The 19874-nt window shown below is 38.7% G+C and overlaps 1 protein-coding gene across 11 annotated transcripts in view; it reads left to right on the top strand.

Annotated features, from left to right (window-relative positions):
- Nucleotides 1-14269, top strand: part of LOC131689034 (motile sperm domain-containing protein 2-like) — a 130723-nt gene extending 116454 nt beyond the window's left edge. For all 11 annotated transcript variants that reach the window (XM_058973779.1, XM_058973778.1, XM_058973780.1 and 8 more), the window contains 4 exons: nucleotides 11722-11797; nucleotides 12346-12458; nucleotides 13056-13256; nucleotides 13320-14269. In XM_058973779.1, the coding sequence (XP_058829762.1) occupies nucleotides 11722-11797; nucleotides 12346-12458; nucleotides 13056-13256; nucleotides 13320-13676 (747 nt within the window). In that variant the 3' untranslated portion in view covers nucleotides 13677-14269. The remainder of the gene's footprint in view (nucleotides 1-11721; nucleotides 11798-12345; nucleotides 12459-13055; nucleotides 13257-13319) is intronic.
- Nucleotides 14270-19874: the final 5605 nt, after the last annotated feature.

Here is a 19874-nt window from a genome sequence, read left to right as displayed (position 1 = left end):
CGTTCAACGCAAAAGGAGTCCGGAATCGAACCAAAGCAAATCCGTCCATTATTTTTCCTAATTGTTTATTGTACGGAATCAGCTACAAAATTATTTTCCATTCAGATAGTGCAAAAGTCTAATTTTTCCATTCAGTACAACGGCGTTTAAAAAATCTGGCCATATACGGGCTGTTTGTGTATAAGGGCTAGCAACAGCTAAACATTTTTTGTTTATTAAGGTGGAAAATGGCACGGCCAATCATTTCAGTATTTTCTGTTATTGCCCATTATTGTGCACTGTGGTAGCTTGTTTTGTTTGTTAAACTGCTTAGTTTTTATTTACTTGTTTATCATTATAGGCTGAGAATACTTCAGCGGAAATTTTAAAAACTGATGCACCGCTATTTCGGTATGTCTAATTTTCTATTAGAAATACCAAAATATCTTTGTTTAATAAATCCGTTCAGAAGATAATACAAATTGTAGTATTGGTATTAACAACCTGAAGCGTATTCTACTTCACTGTGGTTATGTCTCTGGCAATGCCTGCCCTTCTTTTTTCCTTTAGGAAAAGTTGGCTGATTGGAGACATCACTCGATACAAGCCAGTTGCTTAAAGCGTTCACATACATCATGTGAACTGTTTGGATTTAGTGTCTAACTAGCGCCAATTTGGTGGTAGCTTGGATATATCCCCTCCCCTAGGTTGGCGGGTTTGACGGTATTGCAAACATCATCAAGCATATTTGTGCATCAGTTTTGAAGAACGTCCGATAGACAACCCTAGTAACAATTGTAGTTTTATGGCACTCTTCAAGGCTTTCTTAAAACCTAGATTACACTTGCAGTGTGCTTTAAAACTTCAATTGTTACTTGGGAACTGCTTTATGATGGTCATTCCATTACGCCTGGAGGAGACTGAGAGGGCTTGTGGGCCTTTTTTATGTTTTGTGTTTTTTCATAGTCTGCACCAGCCCAAACTAATGGATCTGCCAATAGACTGTGCACACTGGCGTGGCCGGCTGGTGGGACACCATATATTAACTTTTTCTGTGGGCTGTGTTTGCAAACATTGTTCCACAGCTAAACGGTAGTTTTTGGGAGCATGGTTCGCAGATCATTGTGCGTCTATTATCGGTCGACTTCGTCATCGTGCACAGGCTAATTAAAAAAATGTAAATGTAGAAGCCTATTAATGGTTGTGTAGTAATAATTGTAGTTTTTGGTACTAGTACACAATTGTTATGTGTTAACCTTATGCCAATCTGTGTATGTGTTCATCTGAGTATTTGTGATAGTTGGGTCAGGGAATGGATGCAGAACTGACGTATATAATTGATTAGTGGGTAACATTTCGTTGGTCACTTTTTACCGGTGTTCAATTCGTGCATAATATCTCTCATTAGATTCATATTTACGCTCACTAATACAATAAATTGTATTTTTCCTCATATACACTCACAATCTCTCTCATTCCAAACGTACAAACGCGGCCTTCGCGATAACACAAATCTGGTCACAAATGCGAGCATGCATTCGCAATCATCCACACATACTTACGCCCGCGATCTTGCGAACTTCAAAACATCCCGATAATTAAGTGAACTTTTTAACACATACAAACGCGGTCTTAAGCATTAACCCACCGCTCGCGCGATCATGACTTGATCACGCCCGGAAGTTTGTACTCTCGATCCTAGTAGCCTCAACTCATGCCTTTAGTAAGACCAATCAAAAAATGTCGCTTATATTCACTGGACAACACGTTCCATGGCGACTTGAACGAGGACCTTTTATGAAATGGGAGAAATCACTCTCTTCTAGCATCCGAACCATACACTAAAAATTAAGTATCAGATTCACAATCCGCGAACGATCATTAAAAAATGCACGTGAATATGCGAATGACCACACGGATATAAAATAGAATTTATACACGCAAGGTTAACCTATAACCAATAAACGCCCGTGCTCGCGCGATCATAAACTGGTTACGTGCGGAAGTCCCTATCATCGGCCCTAGTAGCATAAGTTCAATGGCTTTAGGTGGACTAAACAAAAAAAGGTGACGCTCATATCAACTAAACAACACGTCCCATGACCGGGTAATCTAGTGGTATGAGAGAACTCACTCTGTTCTAGAATCTGAACCGTATAATGAAAATTAAGTATCAGATTCATGGTCCACGCAATAATCTAAAAACACGCGAATATGCGAATGTATACACGGTTATAAAATCAAATTATTACGCGCGAAGACACATACATAAATGCTTGAGCCCTTCACGATCATCCACGCAACCTACACCCGTGATCTCGGACACATGATAACACAAGAAAGCTCTCATATCCATTGGACAACACCATACATGGCAACACAACCATAAACTCTAGTAATATGGGGTGACTCACTCACTGTCAGAATGTGAACCGTACACCGTAAACTAAACATCAGAATGACGGTCCGCGTGACTAAAGGCCCTAGTATAAAGCTACGCAAAGAGCGTGCAGAAAGTGAAACCGAAAAAAGTCTACCTATCGAGCAAAATTAGAATCCAACTTTGCTGCAGAAGTATCAGAGATGGATTCCAATTGTGCTCGATAGGTAGGCTTTTTTTGACTTCACTTTTTGCGCAACTGTTCTCTATAGACTGTGCGCGTGACCATCCAAAACACATGCGAATAAGTGAATGGCCACACGGTTACAAAATCAAAAAGATTTTAGTATTTATACACGCGAAATTACTTACACGCGAGCACACACGACAAATACGTTAACATATGAACGCTTAAGTTCTTTGCGATCATTCACGCACACCTACGCCCGCGATCGCACAAATTCGATAACACCCCGGAAATAAGGTGAACGTTTTAGTACTTACGCTCCGTCTTAGCAACTTAGGTCCATACATTCAGCTGGATCAATAAAAAAATAAATCTCATATCCACTAGACAATACGTTCCATGGCGATATGATAAGGAACTCTAGTTATATGGAAGAACTCACTTTCTGTTAGTATCTGAAAAAATAAATATAAAATAATAAAATAGAATTTATACACGCCTAGTTACATACACGTTAGCATACGCGACATACAAACACACACAATATCGAACACGTTAACGAACAATTGTTCGAGCCCTTCGCGATGATGCACACGATCGCGAAGTCCCTACGCCCACACATATATGAATCGTACAATGAGTATCATATTCAGAATCAAGGCCCGCTGCAATTGATCTTAAGCAGTGTTTTAGTGGGTGACATTTTCCGTCTTGTCTGCACTTGTAGTGCGTGATTCTGAAGGGGAACCCTTCCGAGAATCTAGCTCTAGGTTCTCCGTCTTAAGATGTCCGTCTTTGGCTTAGTTCCCCTACATATTAATGAATTATGTATTTTTAGGTAGAACTGGCATACGTCCATATCTGTTAGAAATATTTCATTCGGGTGTCCAGATTTCGTCGCGAACAAGCCTTATGCCCCTAAAATCTCCCACTTTTACAAATTGTATCCACTTTCGCACTGAATTGATGAATGCAAAGTAATAAATGTACTATTTACGTTCATTTCTAGGAATGTCCTGATTTAATCTTACATGAATATATTCTAATAAATATACCAGCATCCGACGAAAGGCGCTTAGCGAACCAAAGTTTCTTAATTTTAACCTTCGCCTTTGGCGAAGCCAAGAACTGAAGTTTGCAACGCTGCAATTCACCTCTTTGCAAAACCAGCTTCATTTACTTGTAAATCATTCAATCTCAATCAATAGACAAACTGATCTGCGTTTTGTACCTACGGTGGTACCGAATCAATGGACCCACGAAGAAGTTTGGAACGAATATCCAAGGCAAGCCAGAAAACCACGCTAATTGAGTCGTACGACTCACTTGCCGAATGATTGCACCAAAGGTGCATATAATAATAAAAGCCACAGACAAGCCGATGTAACACTCCTTTATTTAGCAATGCCAAAAAAATGTTTTATTAGTACGCAGGAATGTCATGTGTATCGATATTTTTGATATTCAGTTACACTGATGTGGTCGGCGCTACGCTTGTTCAAGCTTTGGTGTGGTCCTAGGCTTGTATAACAACTTTGATTATGATTTGGATAAATGAATTTCATTTCCATTTCCATGTAAAGATAGTTTCTTGTCGGGCTTAGACGACCTGCACGCCACACATTTTAAATTTATATTTTTAATGAAAGAAAATGCATTTAATTTCGTTGATTTTAACAAGTAATCTGTCCCTAGGTGTGGTTAGTTTATTTCTTTTCTTTTACTCTATATCGCCAAATCGCTAACTTAGAAAATAAAGTAATTAAAAAATACCAAGTAGGGGAAAGAGGGTAACAGTGGAACTATGAAAACGTATTGTTTTCATAGTTCCACTGTTACCCTCTTTCCCCTAATATACTATTAGTTTGCTGGGCTTATATTTATAACTATAGTATGAGCATGAGTTGAGGTTAAGCTGGTACGACACAGAACGTGCGAATGTTACCCAAGGGATGATAGGTTTGTCAATCTGTGATACAACTGAGAGCCTCCAAAGTATCCAGTCTACGAAAGAAAAAAAAAACTGCATGATGAGGCAGAAAAAATTCATAGGAAAAAATTAATTTCGTCATTCAGCTAAGTTGTCCGGTAATGGAAAACAAATGACGTTTGCTTATTATTTATTTTTTGCTCTAGGCCTGCCGGTCACTTATATGAATGGATTGCAAAATTTCACTTCTCGCAAACGTTTCTTCATCTTCCATGCCGCATATGCACCAACCAAGGTATGTAATTGTGATGGGTCAAACTTTTTGCCATGATGCATTGCACTGCGGATGGTTGGTTGTGGTAGCCTCAGGTAGTGAAATTTCAGTGGGAGATGACTTGCGAAATTTGATTTTTGTTGCAAGATTTACGAAATTGTAATGAAGGTCGGATGGTATCGTGGTAGTCACCGATCTTTTTAAACTGCCGCCAGTGAATTACAACGTCGAGAAAAGAACGATGAAATTTTTTTGATAATGCAGTGTTAAGTCTATTTTTGTCTAATGGTCAGATTGACAATATCGGGAAAAATTGGAATCTAAAAAAAAAAAAATATTCCTCGTTAGTACCTAGGATTAATATAATACTTCATAATCATTTCTTATTATATTCTATTGTAAGTATAGTTATCAAAGCAACCGAAAAATATTGAACGCCTATTTTTCAACATTTTTGTTGAAAACTTGAATTGAAATATATCTCGTAATATAAGTCACTAGATCAAGGTGCTTAAAGTTCTAAGGTGATTCGTCTTTGGCAGTAACTAGGTGAGGAGTGAGGTAAGCGTGCAGCAGTTTGCGGGGAAGAAAAATGACAGCGAACAACTTTTTTTAGCCACTGAAATCCAAGCAAACATATGGAGAGAACTAGTAAACAATGTTGTTAGCTGTCGTTTCTAAATCCAACATGGCTGATCGGCGTTTTAGAGGATCGTATCACCTGAGAATAAAAACTCCTTGCACTAGATCGTGTTTCAAATAGGATTTTGTTCGCGTATAGTCATCTAAAACCCCGTAACCTACCATCGCGACGCGCAGAAAACTTACTCTCTATCTGTACAAACTGAGGGTTCTCCTTGTTGCACTGTACGACAGCACAAAGTGAGAACCATAAATGGAAAATTTGTATTATTGTTTTTCCACATATTGTGATTCGACAAGAAATATGCCATACCGTAAATTGTTTCCGTCATTTGGGGTATTGTTTTCAGTCCGATAACCATTTGGGGAATATAGCGTTAGGTTATGCTACAATACAAAAACGACGATGTTTCGATCATTATTTTTCGTGGAATATACATGTACAGTACCACAAATAGTCGCTTAGTTCCGAGTTTCCACTATTTCTCGTATAGCTCGATAATAGTTTTCTAACGAAATACTATACAAAAAACCTGTTCACTTGGTTTATCAGTGTAACCCGTTTACCGAATGTTTATGGGTGTTCAATCATGTGATTACTGAGATATAAACCTATTTTAATCCACCTAGCGGTGCAATTGTGCCTTTCTCAATCATGAATCACGAGAATGTGTGCGTTGTTTATATTCATTAAAAACTTTTAAATGCATATATTACATTTTATTATTATACATCACATGACAACTATATACAGGAAAATAAATCATTATTCGAGTTCTAAAATTTCGAAAAAGAAAAAACAGCCACGGTAATATTGAACTGAAAAAAGGTGCGAAATCGGCAAAGTCCCAAAAAGTCGATTTTTATAAAAAAAAATTTTTCGAGATAACATAAAATCGAATTCGAGTTCTGAAATTTCATGGGGTCCCCCCTTTGAAAAAAAATTAGAGTTCCGACTTATATGGGAATTTCATATGTGACCGGACGATTTAGTCTATATTTCCGGACCCATATAAGCGATCCGTACGAAATTTTATAGACATCTATGGGGATATTATAGCTATCATTTGGGGCTAAGTTTGTGAAAATCGGCCCAACCATTTCCGGGAAACTGATGTGAGTTCGTAAATTTTGAAAGATGGCCGCTTTTCCCGGGCACTTCCGGAACCGTCTATGGTGGTCAATGTAGTCAACGAAAGTTTGGTTGGCCGTCGGTGACCTAGAACAGCAAATTGAAGTTGTTTGAGAGACATTTTAGCGAAATTTTTACCTTTTTTGCTTTCATCGGAGTATCGGTTTGAATCACAATTTGCTATGTGATCGCACGCCACAACCTGTAACTCCGGAACCGGAACTCGGATTGGGATGAAATTAAATAGCCATTTACGGGGACGCAATACTTTTCATTTGAGGCCAAGTTTAGTCGAATCGGTCTAGCCATCTCCGAGAAACCGATGTGACTGTTATTCTGAATTTAGATACTTCCGCCGGGGCTTCCGGAACCGATGATGGTGGCCAATGTGGCCAAATAGACTTTGAATGGATGTTAGTGATCTAACACTACAAATCGAAGCAGTTGTGGTCATATTTTGGAAAAATTTTCACCTTTATACATTCATTGCAGAATTTATTTAAATCGACATTTTCTGCGTGTTCGTGCTCATCACCCTGTAATTCCGGAACCGGAAGTCGGATCCATTAGAAATTCAATAGCAGCCTATGGGAACGTTGCACCTTTCATTTGAGACTAAGTTTGTCAAAATCGGTTCAGCCATCTCTGAGAAAAATGTGTGACATTTTTGGTCACATACACACACATACGCACATACACACACATACATACATACACACATAAATACACACAGCCATTTGCCGAACTCGACAAACTGAATCGAATGGTATATGTCACTCGGCCCTACGGGCCTTCGTTAAAAAATCGGTTTTCAGAGCAATTGCAATACCTTTCTATTGAGACAGGCAAAACGCACGGTAGGACTTGTAAATAGCTAGTGTGTTTCATATTATTATACTGACCATGTTAACCTTAAGTTGCTATAGTGCAACAATAACACTTATTGTGAAAACACCCCTATTCTGATTCCATTGAACCGACATAAGTCAACATCTCAGCGGGCACACAAATTATGGGCTCCACTGACAGTTCAAATCTCGACAAACATATGATTACGGCCTAAAAACCAACTGTCAAAATCCACTTTGAATGGAAATTACAGAAAAACCGTTACTAGTCGAACACAATTCACAACAGTTTATGAAAGAGAAAACTTTTCTCTTTCATTTACTACCAACATCTGTGATTGGCGTGTAACGGTTTGTCCGGAATTTCCATTCAAAGTGGATTTTGACAGTTGGCTTTTAGGCCGTAATCATATGTTTGTCGAGAAATTGTTCTGCTCGTTCTACTAGAAGCTCGATTTGCACTAGTCACCCGAATAGAATTTTACAATAGCATTTACCCTACAAACAACCATAAAACGATAAATATTATAGTTATTACTGTTTCACAATTGTTCGACGCACCGTTCTCGCAGTAGATTTACAATAAAATTTCAAGTAACAATCAATTTTATTGTTCAACAAAAAACTGATACAGTAAATTCACATTAAATTTTACTGTTTTCGTGAGAAAAAAATCGATTTTTTTAGTGTTAAGATACATAACCACCCCTTTTTATACTGTAAAAGTCGATTTTATATTGAAATTTACTGTAGAAACGTCAAAGTTTATTGTTTTTGTATTGTAGCATAACACTAGAATTCACTGTAAATTATTGTAAAATTACTGTATTGTACTGTCACAGCGAAATTCATAGTTTTGTTACTGTACAGTTCTATTCGGGCAGACACGGTATGACTCGATCTTTAGATGTTTGTTATTGTTTGTGAAAATATTGGACCGTAAATTGAAGAAAAGTGTTTTTATTTTTTTGCCTTGTTTATTTGACACGGCTCTATGCGTTAGCATAACTAAGCCGTGGGTGATTTTTACAATATGTAAAAATTAAAATTAACTTTCATGTGTCCATCAGGTCCTGTTGGCGCAGCTTGCTGCTGTGTGTTGAGATCCTCTTCTTTGGTGGTGAAACGTAGTGTGCGCCGTCTGCCACACCTTGGGGGTCATTTGGTCCGTCTTCTCTTGCATTTTCGTTCACGTCCATGTCATCGGTACCGCATTCATGATGTTCACGGTCCGATGTTCTTGTTTGAATCTTGTACTTACGGGTCGCTGTTGGAAATCCTTCGTCATCGGTATTTGATTCTTTATTGCTGGTGGTGGTTGTTGGTTTAGACGTATTTGGTGTAATCGTTGTTTCCTCGCTGTTTGAAATGGAAGGTGGTTTTGTAATGTTTACTGCCTGGTCCGCAGTCGTTGGTTTAAAAACCGGTTGGTGTTTAGCATACGATGATTGTATACCGGTTTTGGTCGCAGCAGGTGGATTTTTCATTAGCAGTCTCTGCACAAGGTTTTCCGTGGTGTAGCGGCTGATCACAATACTGGCATGTAGGAATTTGCCCTGGGTACGTGATTAGTGTTCGTAAAGAAAATATTGAACACCTCGAGGTGATGTGGATGTGAAAGTCAAGTAAGAGGGAATATGTTTTGTCAGACGCATTCTCACCACACGAACGCCGTTGCGGAGTCCTGGGAAGAAGTTCCTCCATGTATCTTCCGTAGCACTATTCACCTCTCCGTATTTTGACATGATTTTTTTTGATAACGGAGTCGCTAGTATGTGGTGCCAGGTCATGTATCTTTATTTCAATGCTGTCAACATCTATATACGTTGAGATACTGTATAAAATATCATTACATTCGACGACGTGTTTCATGTTGTTCTGGGAAGCGAATGATTCTGCTTGACTAATGTTTTTGAACATAATCAGTACCGCATGACGTAAATGATGGAATTGCACCGCCTTAACTTCTGCTACGTTGAGCTTCATGTTCACTTTCAACATTTGCTCCACTTCACGAATTGACGGTCTTACCGGACATTTCAAGTAGTCAACAGCAACACAGCTTGCCCGCAACGGGACCTACTCTTGCTTTGTATTGTCACTCATTGTTTGTTCATGCTTCACACACTAGGTAAAAGGAATCAATTTTTGCCTTTACAAATAGACCACGCGGCGCGGGTAAATTTGATTACTTGCCCTGCTATAGCAGCGGAGCGATTTCTAGCGTCTGGACTGAGCGAGATGAGAAACCGAACTGAAGAAAAGTGTTGTTTTGGACATGTCGGTGAATAATAATTTTTTCATCCTGATACCAACAATTTAAACGAAGTCGATCATCACAAAGTTGTGTCAAATGAAATCGATTAGGTTTCTTGTGGAGCAACCCTTACGTCGCGTTTTAGATCTTGGCTTCGAAATCATGGCAGCGTAGCAGATACCTGGGAAAACATAATTCGGTTAAAATGATCAATTTAGCAGAAGTGTGCAGAAACTACTTTATCGACGCTGTTAAAAGGATAGGAAAAAGTATTTAAAGAACAAGACGATGTTGATATTTTCCGCACAGTTGTCACATTTGTAACGCTCGAGTATAGTTTCACCTCTATCGATATTTATTAGCCGAAATTCGATTACCTGCCATTTGGAAAATATTGAGTTGAAGATTAACATCAGTGTTACTTCCGCTTTAACCAATTGAGCAATTTCCTCTATCGAGCATAGAACGCAATTTTCTTCATATTGTTGTGAGCTCATCCCATTATCTTGAGCTGGGCAAATCGAAATGAGCAAGTATCGATAATTACACGGTGCTACAGTAATTTTGTACTTTTCAAGTGACCTAGTATAGGTTGTAGATCTTGCCAAATGCAACACAAGACAATGTTTGAAAATTGATTTTCTACAAAAAAAACTATTTTTCGGAAATTTCGGCATTAAAAAAATTTCTACGCGATCATTTTTCTACTGGTTTTAAATTTTTTGAGTGTTCTGGAAAGAAGAAGAAATGACCATTCCGAGGATATGCTACATTATATTCTTTTGTCAAAGATACTTTGCGGTTTTGGATCAACAATATGAACAACCATAATTGCGCGATTTTCCATGAAAATTACTCAACATTCTTCTAAAGAAGTGCCTCTTTTTTAATAAAATTTTAGAGAGAGCATTCAATTTTGTATTTAACGATCTATTTATCAATAAAATCGGTTGAAAAAAGGCAGAGTTATTAATTGTTCTTCCAAATTAGAAATGGGTCGTTGGATGCGGAATTAAATGTTCTCCCTAAATTTCTGTTTAAACAAAGACGTATGTCATGTCACCCTCTTGCAGTGAGCACATACAAATTGAATGTGTTACCAAATACAAATATGTAATTTGTATTTGGTGTTTTCAACGAAAACCGGTTTTCATCCAGGTGAAGAAATTGCCCGGTCAAATCATTCGGATTTTGATTCGGAATCCTGAATGGAGTCAGTATGGATTCCAAATCAAATGCAACAACCGATTCTGAGTCGGAATCGGTTGTTGCATTTGATTTGAAATCCATAATGACTCCATTCAGAAATCCGAACCGGTTCCGGAATGAGTTTAACTGGGTGGCCGTAAGAAGTGCGAAAGCGACGCACAACTCAAAAGTAAGTTAAATGAACTTATTCTTTGGGTTGTTTTATTTTTGCGTGCCTGGATTATTTTCAGTGTACCAGCTATCTTGCATTCGACATTGCACGCAAGCCATTATTTAAACCTATCTGTCAGTTGATGCTGACAAACGATAGCAACGCACAAAGCCAAAAACAACAACTCAATCTTCGGTCTCGTTGGCCCTGTGTGTGCTGCTGAAAAAATATTATCGGCAGTGAACAAGAGATTAGTGCGTGTATTCTGATCAACTCAGTGTTAAGGCTGTGAAAATTATGTTTTTATGAACCAATCTACAGTTTTTATGTTTTAAAACGGGGTGGAAGTTTTTGTTTTTAATTTCATAGTGCACGATTTTAGAAATCGATCGATTTTAACGATTCCGCCAAGCGGAAAAAATATTGCTCACTTTTTTTTTGCTGTGAAGTTGATTCCTGTGGGACACTGTGAAGTGGAATAAGTTGTGTTCTTTTTGGTTAACATAGCAAACGTTGAGCGAGATATTTATTTCTCAGCTGTGTCTATTTTTAACAGCAGAACGCCTATTAAAATCTACGCCGGAATAATTATCCGGCTGCAAAGATCTCGATTGGTGCTACAGAACGCATACGAACGTGAGATGCATTTTTTTGCTTCTGCCTTATGAATTGAACCTCATTAATCCATTTGCAGTCATGTAATTTACTTTTCCGCATTTTTCATTTTTGCAGGTTCATTTTGCTATCCTCAGTCCGCCGGAGTCCCCGATGAACGAAACGTCCAACTCGAACTTTGAAAACGTAGAGGGTAAGTGTTGTAATCGTGATTCTATTGAATACGATTTCCTGTTGCTTTCCACGTAGTATAAGTACACGCAAATTAATGTTTTATGTATTTGGGAAGCCAAGAAAATGACGGATGTCTTATTCTGGATACTGTTTAAATATCTGAACATATCAAGCGATAGGCATTTGAAGATTTAACATTCAAAATTCAATTTGTTTGAATTGCAGTATTGCGCACGGAAAAGTGCTTGCATTTTGAAGTGATGTCTAAAATCTATCTAACATCACCTACAACACACTGCCAATTGCTACGCCCTTCGTCAACAAACCGATAGAACATCATTATTTACTTCATGGTCCCCTGCAAACTCAATCTCCCCTACTAAGCACTGTTTATCTGTTTGCTTTTATCAAACCGTCAATTATTTGCTATCGTCATTGATTAAATGTACGCTTGTCACGCGGTTCTTACTGGTTTCGCTAAAACCTTAGCTCACATCTCCATTCACACGAAACGGCTATGCCTTTTGTTGAGCCACGATTGCTGAAATTCGCTTTCTTCTATTCCAGGCGAGATGTTACGAATAATACCACAGACCACAATCGTATTCACAAAGTCTGGCACCGAACTGCTCGGTAATGTTGAGATTGCCAACATTGATACAAAAGCAGTCACCTACAAGGTAAGTTATTAGTTCGGTTAATCCATTGCTTAATGAGGTGAGATACAGGGAAAGTTGTTTACGGAAAGAATGTGATTGCCGTGTCGCGTTCGATTAGTTGCAGAAATCTTGAGCGTTTTTTCAAAACGTCATATCTGCAATGAGTTACTCTCTTTGTTTACTTTCTCTTTCGATTTTTACGGCGTCACTATAACACTTTTCACTTATTTTACAGTACAGATCGAAAGACGGTGGTTTCCACTAGCATATTATGCAAAGAGCTGAGGGATAAATGTTAAAGTGACCGACTTATTACCAGAAGAGAAAGTAAACAAAGAGAGTAACTCATTGCAGATATGACGTTTTGAAAAAACGCTCAAGAAATTTGCTCCATTTTGCTCTTCTTTTCATCGTGGACTTTGATCTGCAGATCTTGCTAGATTTTAGGTGCATTTCTCTACTCGCACCCATCCACTTGAGATTTCTTATCTTTATGGGACTTGCCTATATTTCATTGTTCATTGTAATTCACCTGTAATTAGATATCTACCGTAAAAGTGGTTTAAAATCTAGGAAATATACCTAGGTAACGTCTTTTTTATTCTCTTCCCAATCTAGATCAAAACAACTGCACCGGAAAAATTCCGTGTCCGACCTAGCACCGGAGTACTGTCTCCAGGTGGCAGCGTTACAATCAACGTTGTGCTACAACAGGGTCAACAAATCAACACATTGAGCCGGGAGAAATTTCTGGTCATGTGCATGGGATTGAGTGGCGAACTGTCTACCAACACGCATGACCTAGCGGAACTTTGGAAGGTACTGTCACACAGCCGTTGCGTTTTTTGATACTGTTTCTAACTCCAGCTCTTTCGATTGCAGAATACATCGGCAAACAGTGCCTCGGTGGAGCAGCATAGGCTAAAATGTTCTCTACCGGCCAGTCTGGATGATGGTAGCATGCGTAACGGGATGCCACCTTACGGTAATGCTGGAGGTGATATGTACGGCGCGGGCGCCGGTTTCTCTGGCAACGGGGGCGATAAGCAATTTTTGCACTTTCAACAGGCTGTTACGCAACTCAGGGATTCGACCCAACGGTTAGAATCACAGGTAAAATTTAACCAGACGCTTCAGTGGATCTCGCTTGCACTGTTCCTGGTACTGTCGGTGGCGATCGTATACATTCTGAAGGTCGAGATTAAGAATAGTGCTTCGCAATTCTGCTTGAAGCATTAGGTCAGATAGTAGCGCATGGCGTTATACGATGGTCCAACCCCGAGAAGATGCGGATGCATTCGGTTATACCTTGTTTGTGAGAGTTGTATGAGGCACGACTTGATTGTTTCGGTGCGTTTAGACTGTACCTTATAATGTCTCCAGTTGTCAAATTGCTATTTTTTTTCTTTAACTATTAACTGTAAGTTGTTTTCTGGCCATTTTCATTTTTACTACTAAGAATGAATGCTTTTTTTGTTAGTGGTAGCTTGATAAAGCGCGGTTATATATCGTTATGTGTACAAAATTTATCGATGGCTTTTAATTTAATAGTTTTAGTAGTAGAATTATGGAGCAAAAGTCGGAAAACCCACTGTCAATATACATTTTGAGGAAAAATCCTAAAATCATTTAATGATTTTTACTGATACAAACACAGGCACATCACCAGATGTAATAAACTCTGCTTGATGAGTTATAATTAATCCTAGATTTTCTCTGAAAGTGTATTTTGGCAGTGAGCTATACCGCTTAAAAATTACTCGAAAATGATTGAATTATGTAGATCCAACAAAATGTATTATTTGCAAAAAAAATAATATGATGCATGACAATCACATTTTTCTATTTTTGAAAGAACCTTCATAACTCATTGATGATTGTAACGTCTTAGGATTCGAAATACAAAATATAGCAGACATAAAACAGCAAGAATCCATTTTCATTAATAAAAGTAGCAATACTGTACGGAATATCCCAGCAGGGTTTAAGAACGTCGACGGAAAAATAAGAAACCGATTGTTACGTTTTGTTTTAGATGTTGTTCATGAGCGCATTTTATTTACTGTGCCTAACCCTGTGGCGAATCTTAAGTCACACATCTGCAAGATAGTCACACCCAGTCAAGTAAGGTGCCAAATGAATTCATTGTTACCAACTAAATAAACTTCCGTTTTTTTATATATATTTGTCACTTGTGGAAATAAAGCCACGCGAAGAACGAGTTTTTTATAATATTCAGTTCAAATTTCAATTTCTTTTATTTTCATGGTCTATCGCTTATATTCTCGTCAACGAACATTCGGTCTTTCTACTCCGGATAGTAGCGGATTTGTGACTGTGGATGTCCTATTAAACAAAAGGAATGTGGCCTTCGGCAGACTGAAACGGGAACGCGCGAGTGCAAAACGATTAAGTGAACAAGAACAACCTGCGTTCCAGATTCACGACCGCTTGGAAAAATAAGCGGATTTGGAAGAGCATTTTGACAGGATTCAAAGCGGAATTGAGAAAAATGTCATCAGTTCTGAACGCGCGACCGGATTTCGAAAAACTATTTTACGTAACAAAGAGTATTTACAAGACAATATTGAAGTTTGAACGAGATAATGCCGCCAGTGACGCAACAGTGGCTGATCCGGGAATTGATTTGAGGGAAGCAATAAGGGTACGAAACACAGAAAGCACTGCTAACCAGGCAAGCTGCAGCTTCAACGTTCGTAGAGGAGTTAGCTGTCCAGTTCCTGCCGGTATACAGTCTACCAATTTTCAGAGGTGACAGGAAAAAGTGGTCGTCTTTTAAATATAAACTACTAGCGTCGATCAAAAGAATCTCACCAATGCGCTGAAACTGCAAATTTGGATTTCGCACTTAGAAGGGGAAGCAAAAAGTCTCGTTAGTAGTTACACAATCACTGATGCGAATTATAGACAAGTGTGGGATACCCTGATCGAAAATTATGATAAACCAAAGTTCGTTGTTTCGGCACTTGTGCAAGAGTCATGCGATCAATCGACCATTAGAACGCCAAACATGACAAATCTACGCCAGCTCGTATCAACGTCAGACGAGGTGATGCGCCAGTTCAAGCAATGGGAGAAAAATACGACACAAGAGACCATTGGCTCATTCATTCAACACTCAAGAAGCTGGAAGACGTTTAACGAATTGCTACGGTTTCTAAAACGAAAATGTGAGGCATTAGAGACATGCGCCGTCTTCAGTAATGAGTTTTAACTATATGAAGCGTGATGTTTGGAAGGACGAGCGCACAAACCCACTTTCAAAGAGAGAAGTTAGAAGCTTAACAGTAGTGTTTCCTGTCCTATGTGTTCCGAATGTCACATAGTTTACTGGTATAATAATTTCAATGAAGCAAGAGGGGCGCGACCTGGTTCAGAAAGCAAAATTATGTTTTAATTGCTTAAGATCAAATCACTACGCAAAGAGCTGTCAGTCGAAATCAGTGTGTAGGACCCCTGACTGTAAACCACACTTTGCTATGTCAAATGGAAGCGAACACAACGTCAAAACAAAGCGAAGAACAACCAGTAGAAACAAACCAAGTAAGATCGATCTAATTCTTGGTGCTGACGTATTTCTCTCTATTTTAGCCGATGGAACAATAAAGGATATTTTTGGGCTTCCCGTAGCTCTCAACTCAGCATTCGGTTGATAGTTAAGTCGGTGATGCGACGACATTCCAATACCGCACTGCTTTCATCTGTCTTTATTCTTGTAGGAGTCGACATAGTCGGTCCGAACCCTCTGAGATTGAGAACTGTCATTAGATAACCGTCATATGTAGTGTAGGAGTGTATAGAAGTGACTATATAGTTCGAATGAGAATTAAAGAAGGTCTCTTTAAGTGAACGACCGTCATAAAGTGAAGACCTGATTTTATTATGGAATCCTAGATATCGCAGTGGCGACGAGTGGGATAAGTTTTTTTTTCTTTCAAGTGAAAAAGTTAGTGAAGCGGAGAAGAGTTTTAGCTGGATTGCTGTCCGGGATAACGTTCGCGCTAGACGCCGATTATATCAATCCAGAGCACTGCAGGATTTTTGCCGTGACTATTTTGTTGGAATCTGGATAAATGCACGTTTGCTGATTTTTTTTTTGCTGTTGTTGCTGCGAGTTGGAGATTTTTTTTGTGTGACTGTAGGAACCGGAATTTGCCACGTGAGACTTCTGGTAGTGTTGACAGGAATCACCATTTTCTTCAAAAAGGTTTCACTTGCCGGCCGCACGTTTATAGCACACAGAGAACAGTTACGTTTGGCGAAAGAAACTCGTCGTCCACGTACCAGAATACATTTGGACCAAGTATCGCCTGCCCGTCTATCAAAACACAGCATTAACGAGATGAACGAGCCACAACAGCATCATGAATCAGAGGGAGCGGTACAAAAGGCCGAATAACAAAAGGCCGAATAACAAAAAGCCGAAACACAAAAGGCCGAAGATGTTCTAACCTACCACAAAAGGCCGAAACCCGAAAAGGCCGAATCACAAAAGGCCGAATCTCAAAAGGCCGAATCTCAAAAGGCCGAATCACATAAAACCGCAAGTCCACATGCATCAGAAATCGAATGATCTAATCTGTTGGTGTTGATGATACTTTAGTATTGCCCATGACTAATATTTTAAAATAAAATCGCGTTTATAAAAAGCATACATAATAAAAGAAAATTAATATAAAAAAGTCAGTTTGGCTAAATGTAACCGCTAGCCACAACTATTGTTTGGTTGTTGCACTGCGCCAGCGCATACGGCGGAGCCAGTGCGATGCGGCCTAGCCGCATAACCGAGGCCAAGGATCCGAAGCGGCGTAAAGCCGCTGAGGTTCCGCCGGACGAGGTGGCCGCCGACCCGCCGTCGGAAGCGGCGGCCTCGCGCAAGCAAACCTGTGATCCACTCGTTTGCCCGGATTACTCAAACATAGGGGCTTAAATTAGTTTAAGTCCGACGGAGCGGAGCGATGTCGGACAGCACTTGCCATGAAGCGATGTGGCGTAGCCACATTAGGCTTCGTTCTGTTTATTTATTCCAGTAAAGCGGCAAATATGCAACTAGAAAAGTGTCGTAAATATTCCAAACATTATTATTCTATTGAAAAAAAATCGTAAAAAATCACTCTTAGAAAGTTTCCAGTTCCAACCGCTCTACATATTTACCATTCTGAAAAGGTACATCGACATTTTGGAGACCCCGCTTTTTGGCAACTTCGTGGAATAACTTCATTGTGTTTAGAGCTTCCATTTCCCGACGGTTTTCAGCTTCCCGGGATTCGGGAAATAAATAATAAATTTCCCGGGAAATCCCGGGATCCCGGGAATACAGAAGAAAAATAAAAAGGTGAATGTTTTTCTTAAAAAAATTAATAAATTGAAATGTTTTCAAACTCGTTTGATTGCATGTATGTCTGTCTTAAAAGCAGTTGTCAGAAAAAGGCGATTTTTTTGGCTACATGTATAACCTAAATTTTGGTAATTACGGATACGATTGGGACGATATACTAAACGCATCTGCTGGAGTTAATGTCTAAATTCGTTGTTCTGATACGATGGATCAATTGAATGCAAAGCACCTTCTTTGGTAATCTTGAATGAAAAGATTAAGCTGCTTCAGGGTATTGTGCAGTTATTTCCGATCAAATGAGAAAATATGATATATGTAATCTATTTCTGTCACAGTAGGATCAGCATCATTCCGATTTAAGTGTGAATCAAAATCAAGCAGATAATGGACGAACTGTGCAACGATGGATGAAGCCTACCATCGATTTCCTATTACGGGCGAGTATCTGGATTGCTTGATCTTATCCCTTCAAAAATCCTGCCTGCATCGTTGAAAGCGACATTCAAATAGGTTAAATGCGCATGATATTGGACAGATACAGCGTTATGTCTTTCTTTTCATACATCCAAAACTTTACAGATATTACAGTTACGGTATAACAAATTAGACGAAATATGCATTCGATGAACCGATCAAATATTTCTGCAGACGTTCTAGAAACATTCTTTTTTTTTAAAGCGTTTGCATTAAGCATGATATCACTACAAACCATCCCGAGTTTTGAAACAAACATCGATTTTTTAAGAAATTACCATCATTTCAATTACTACTTTGATTGTATTCATTCAAGATCTTTCATTCAAGATCTAACTATTAAAATAAACTATTAAAAGAACTGTTAAAAAAGTTGATCAATCGGCTCATCGGTTGCAGAGATACCGTGCGCATCACTAACCGGCAAATTAATCTATTTTTGCATGAAAATATCAACATTTTTAGTTGTACTTTTAGTAAGGCTTGGACTATATACCTAAAAAATCATGCAAACATAACAGCGAGCCTAAAGATAACAAAAAAATCCAAAAGGTCCAAAGATCTGCAAATCAGTTGGAAAAGCACAATCTGCATTCACTGCTCACTCCAAATGTTTGCCGATATAGATATTTTCTACAGAATTTCTTTCGCAGAACCTAAACCTTTTGAAATAAATTAAAAATCTTTTTTCTCGGGATTCCCGAATCCCGGGAATGAGAAAACACAATTTCCCGGGAATCGAGAATCCCGGGAAATCCAAAAATCCCGGGATTCCCGGGAAATAAATTCCCGGGATGGAAGCTCTAATTGTGTTCTGTCTCGAGTTGGTGATTATGGAATCATATTAGGCTGAATGCAAGCAGTAGCCTGTGGAACAACGACCAACTTGCCGTGTTTAACATTCTACATGACAGGTAGTATGGAAAGTTGTGCTCAAACTGATATTATTTACTATATCATCATTGAAAATTTTCAGTTTCAACTGCTCTACATATTTGTCATTCTTATTTGACCAGTCGGCTTAACGGCATTCGGCCAAACGACATTCGGCCTACCGGCTTTCAGCCTAATGACCCAGCACCTTGATATTCGCAGCATATTTACAGCGAGAAAGATGACGTAAATGACGTAAATATTATTTTCAATGGTTCCAATCAAATTCTTTCAAAGGTTCCAATCAAATTGTTGAAAGCTTCGTTCAAATCTTGTTTTCAGTTCCAAAGGCTTTATTTCTCACCCTGTTTGGTGCATTCGACCTAGTGTGCCTCGCCCTAATGACTATTCGTCTATATATCCTTCGGCCGGATAACCCTTTGACTAATGACCCCCTGCATCGTTCTAATCTACTACAAAATGCCCGAAAAGACCTTATTAGAAAATATGTGATGCGGATAGCGCATATTTTAACGAAAAATGGCCAATCAATGTTGAATAGATTTTTAGAAATCCTGCCATGTTAATTATTGTACTATCTTTTCGGGTATTTTTCCTTCTTTTTAACATGAGCTGTTCTTTTGAATTTAATTTAATTTAATTAAATCAAAAATCAATTAAAGCAGTTTTCAGCCATCAATTCATGATATGATATGCACCAGCTCATTAAT

Source organism: Topomyia yanbarensis, chromosome 3 (assembly GCF_030247195.1).
Source record: "Topomyia yanbarensis strain Yona2022 chromosome 3, ASM3024719v1, whole genome shotgun sequence".
Lineage (NCBI taxonomy): Eukaryota > Metazoa > Arthropoda > Insecta > Diptera > Culicidae > Topomyia > Topomyia yanbarensis.
This window is presented reverse-complemented; position numbering and strand designations above follow the sequence as displayed.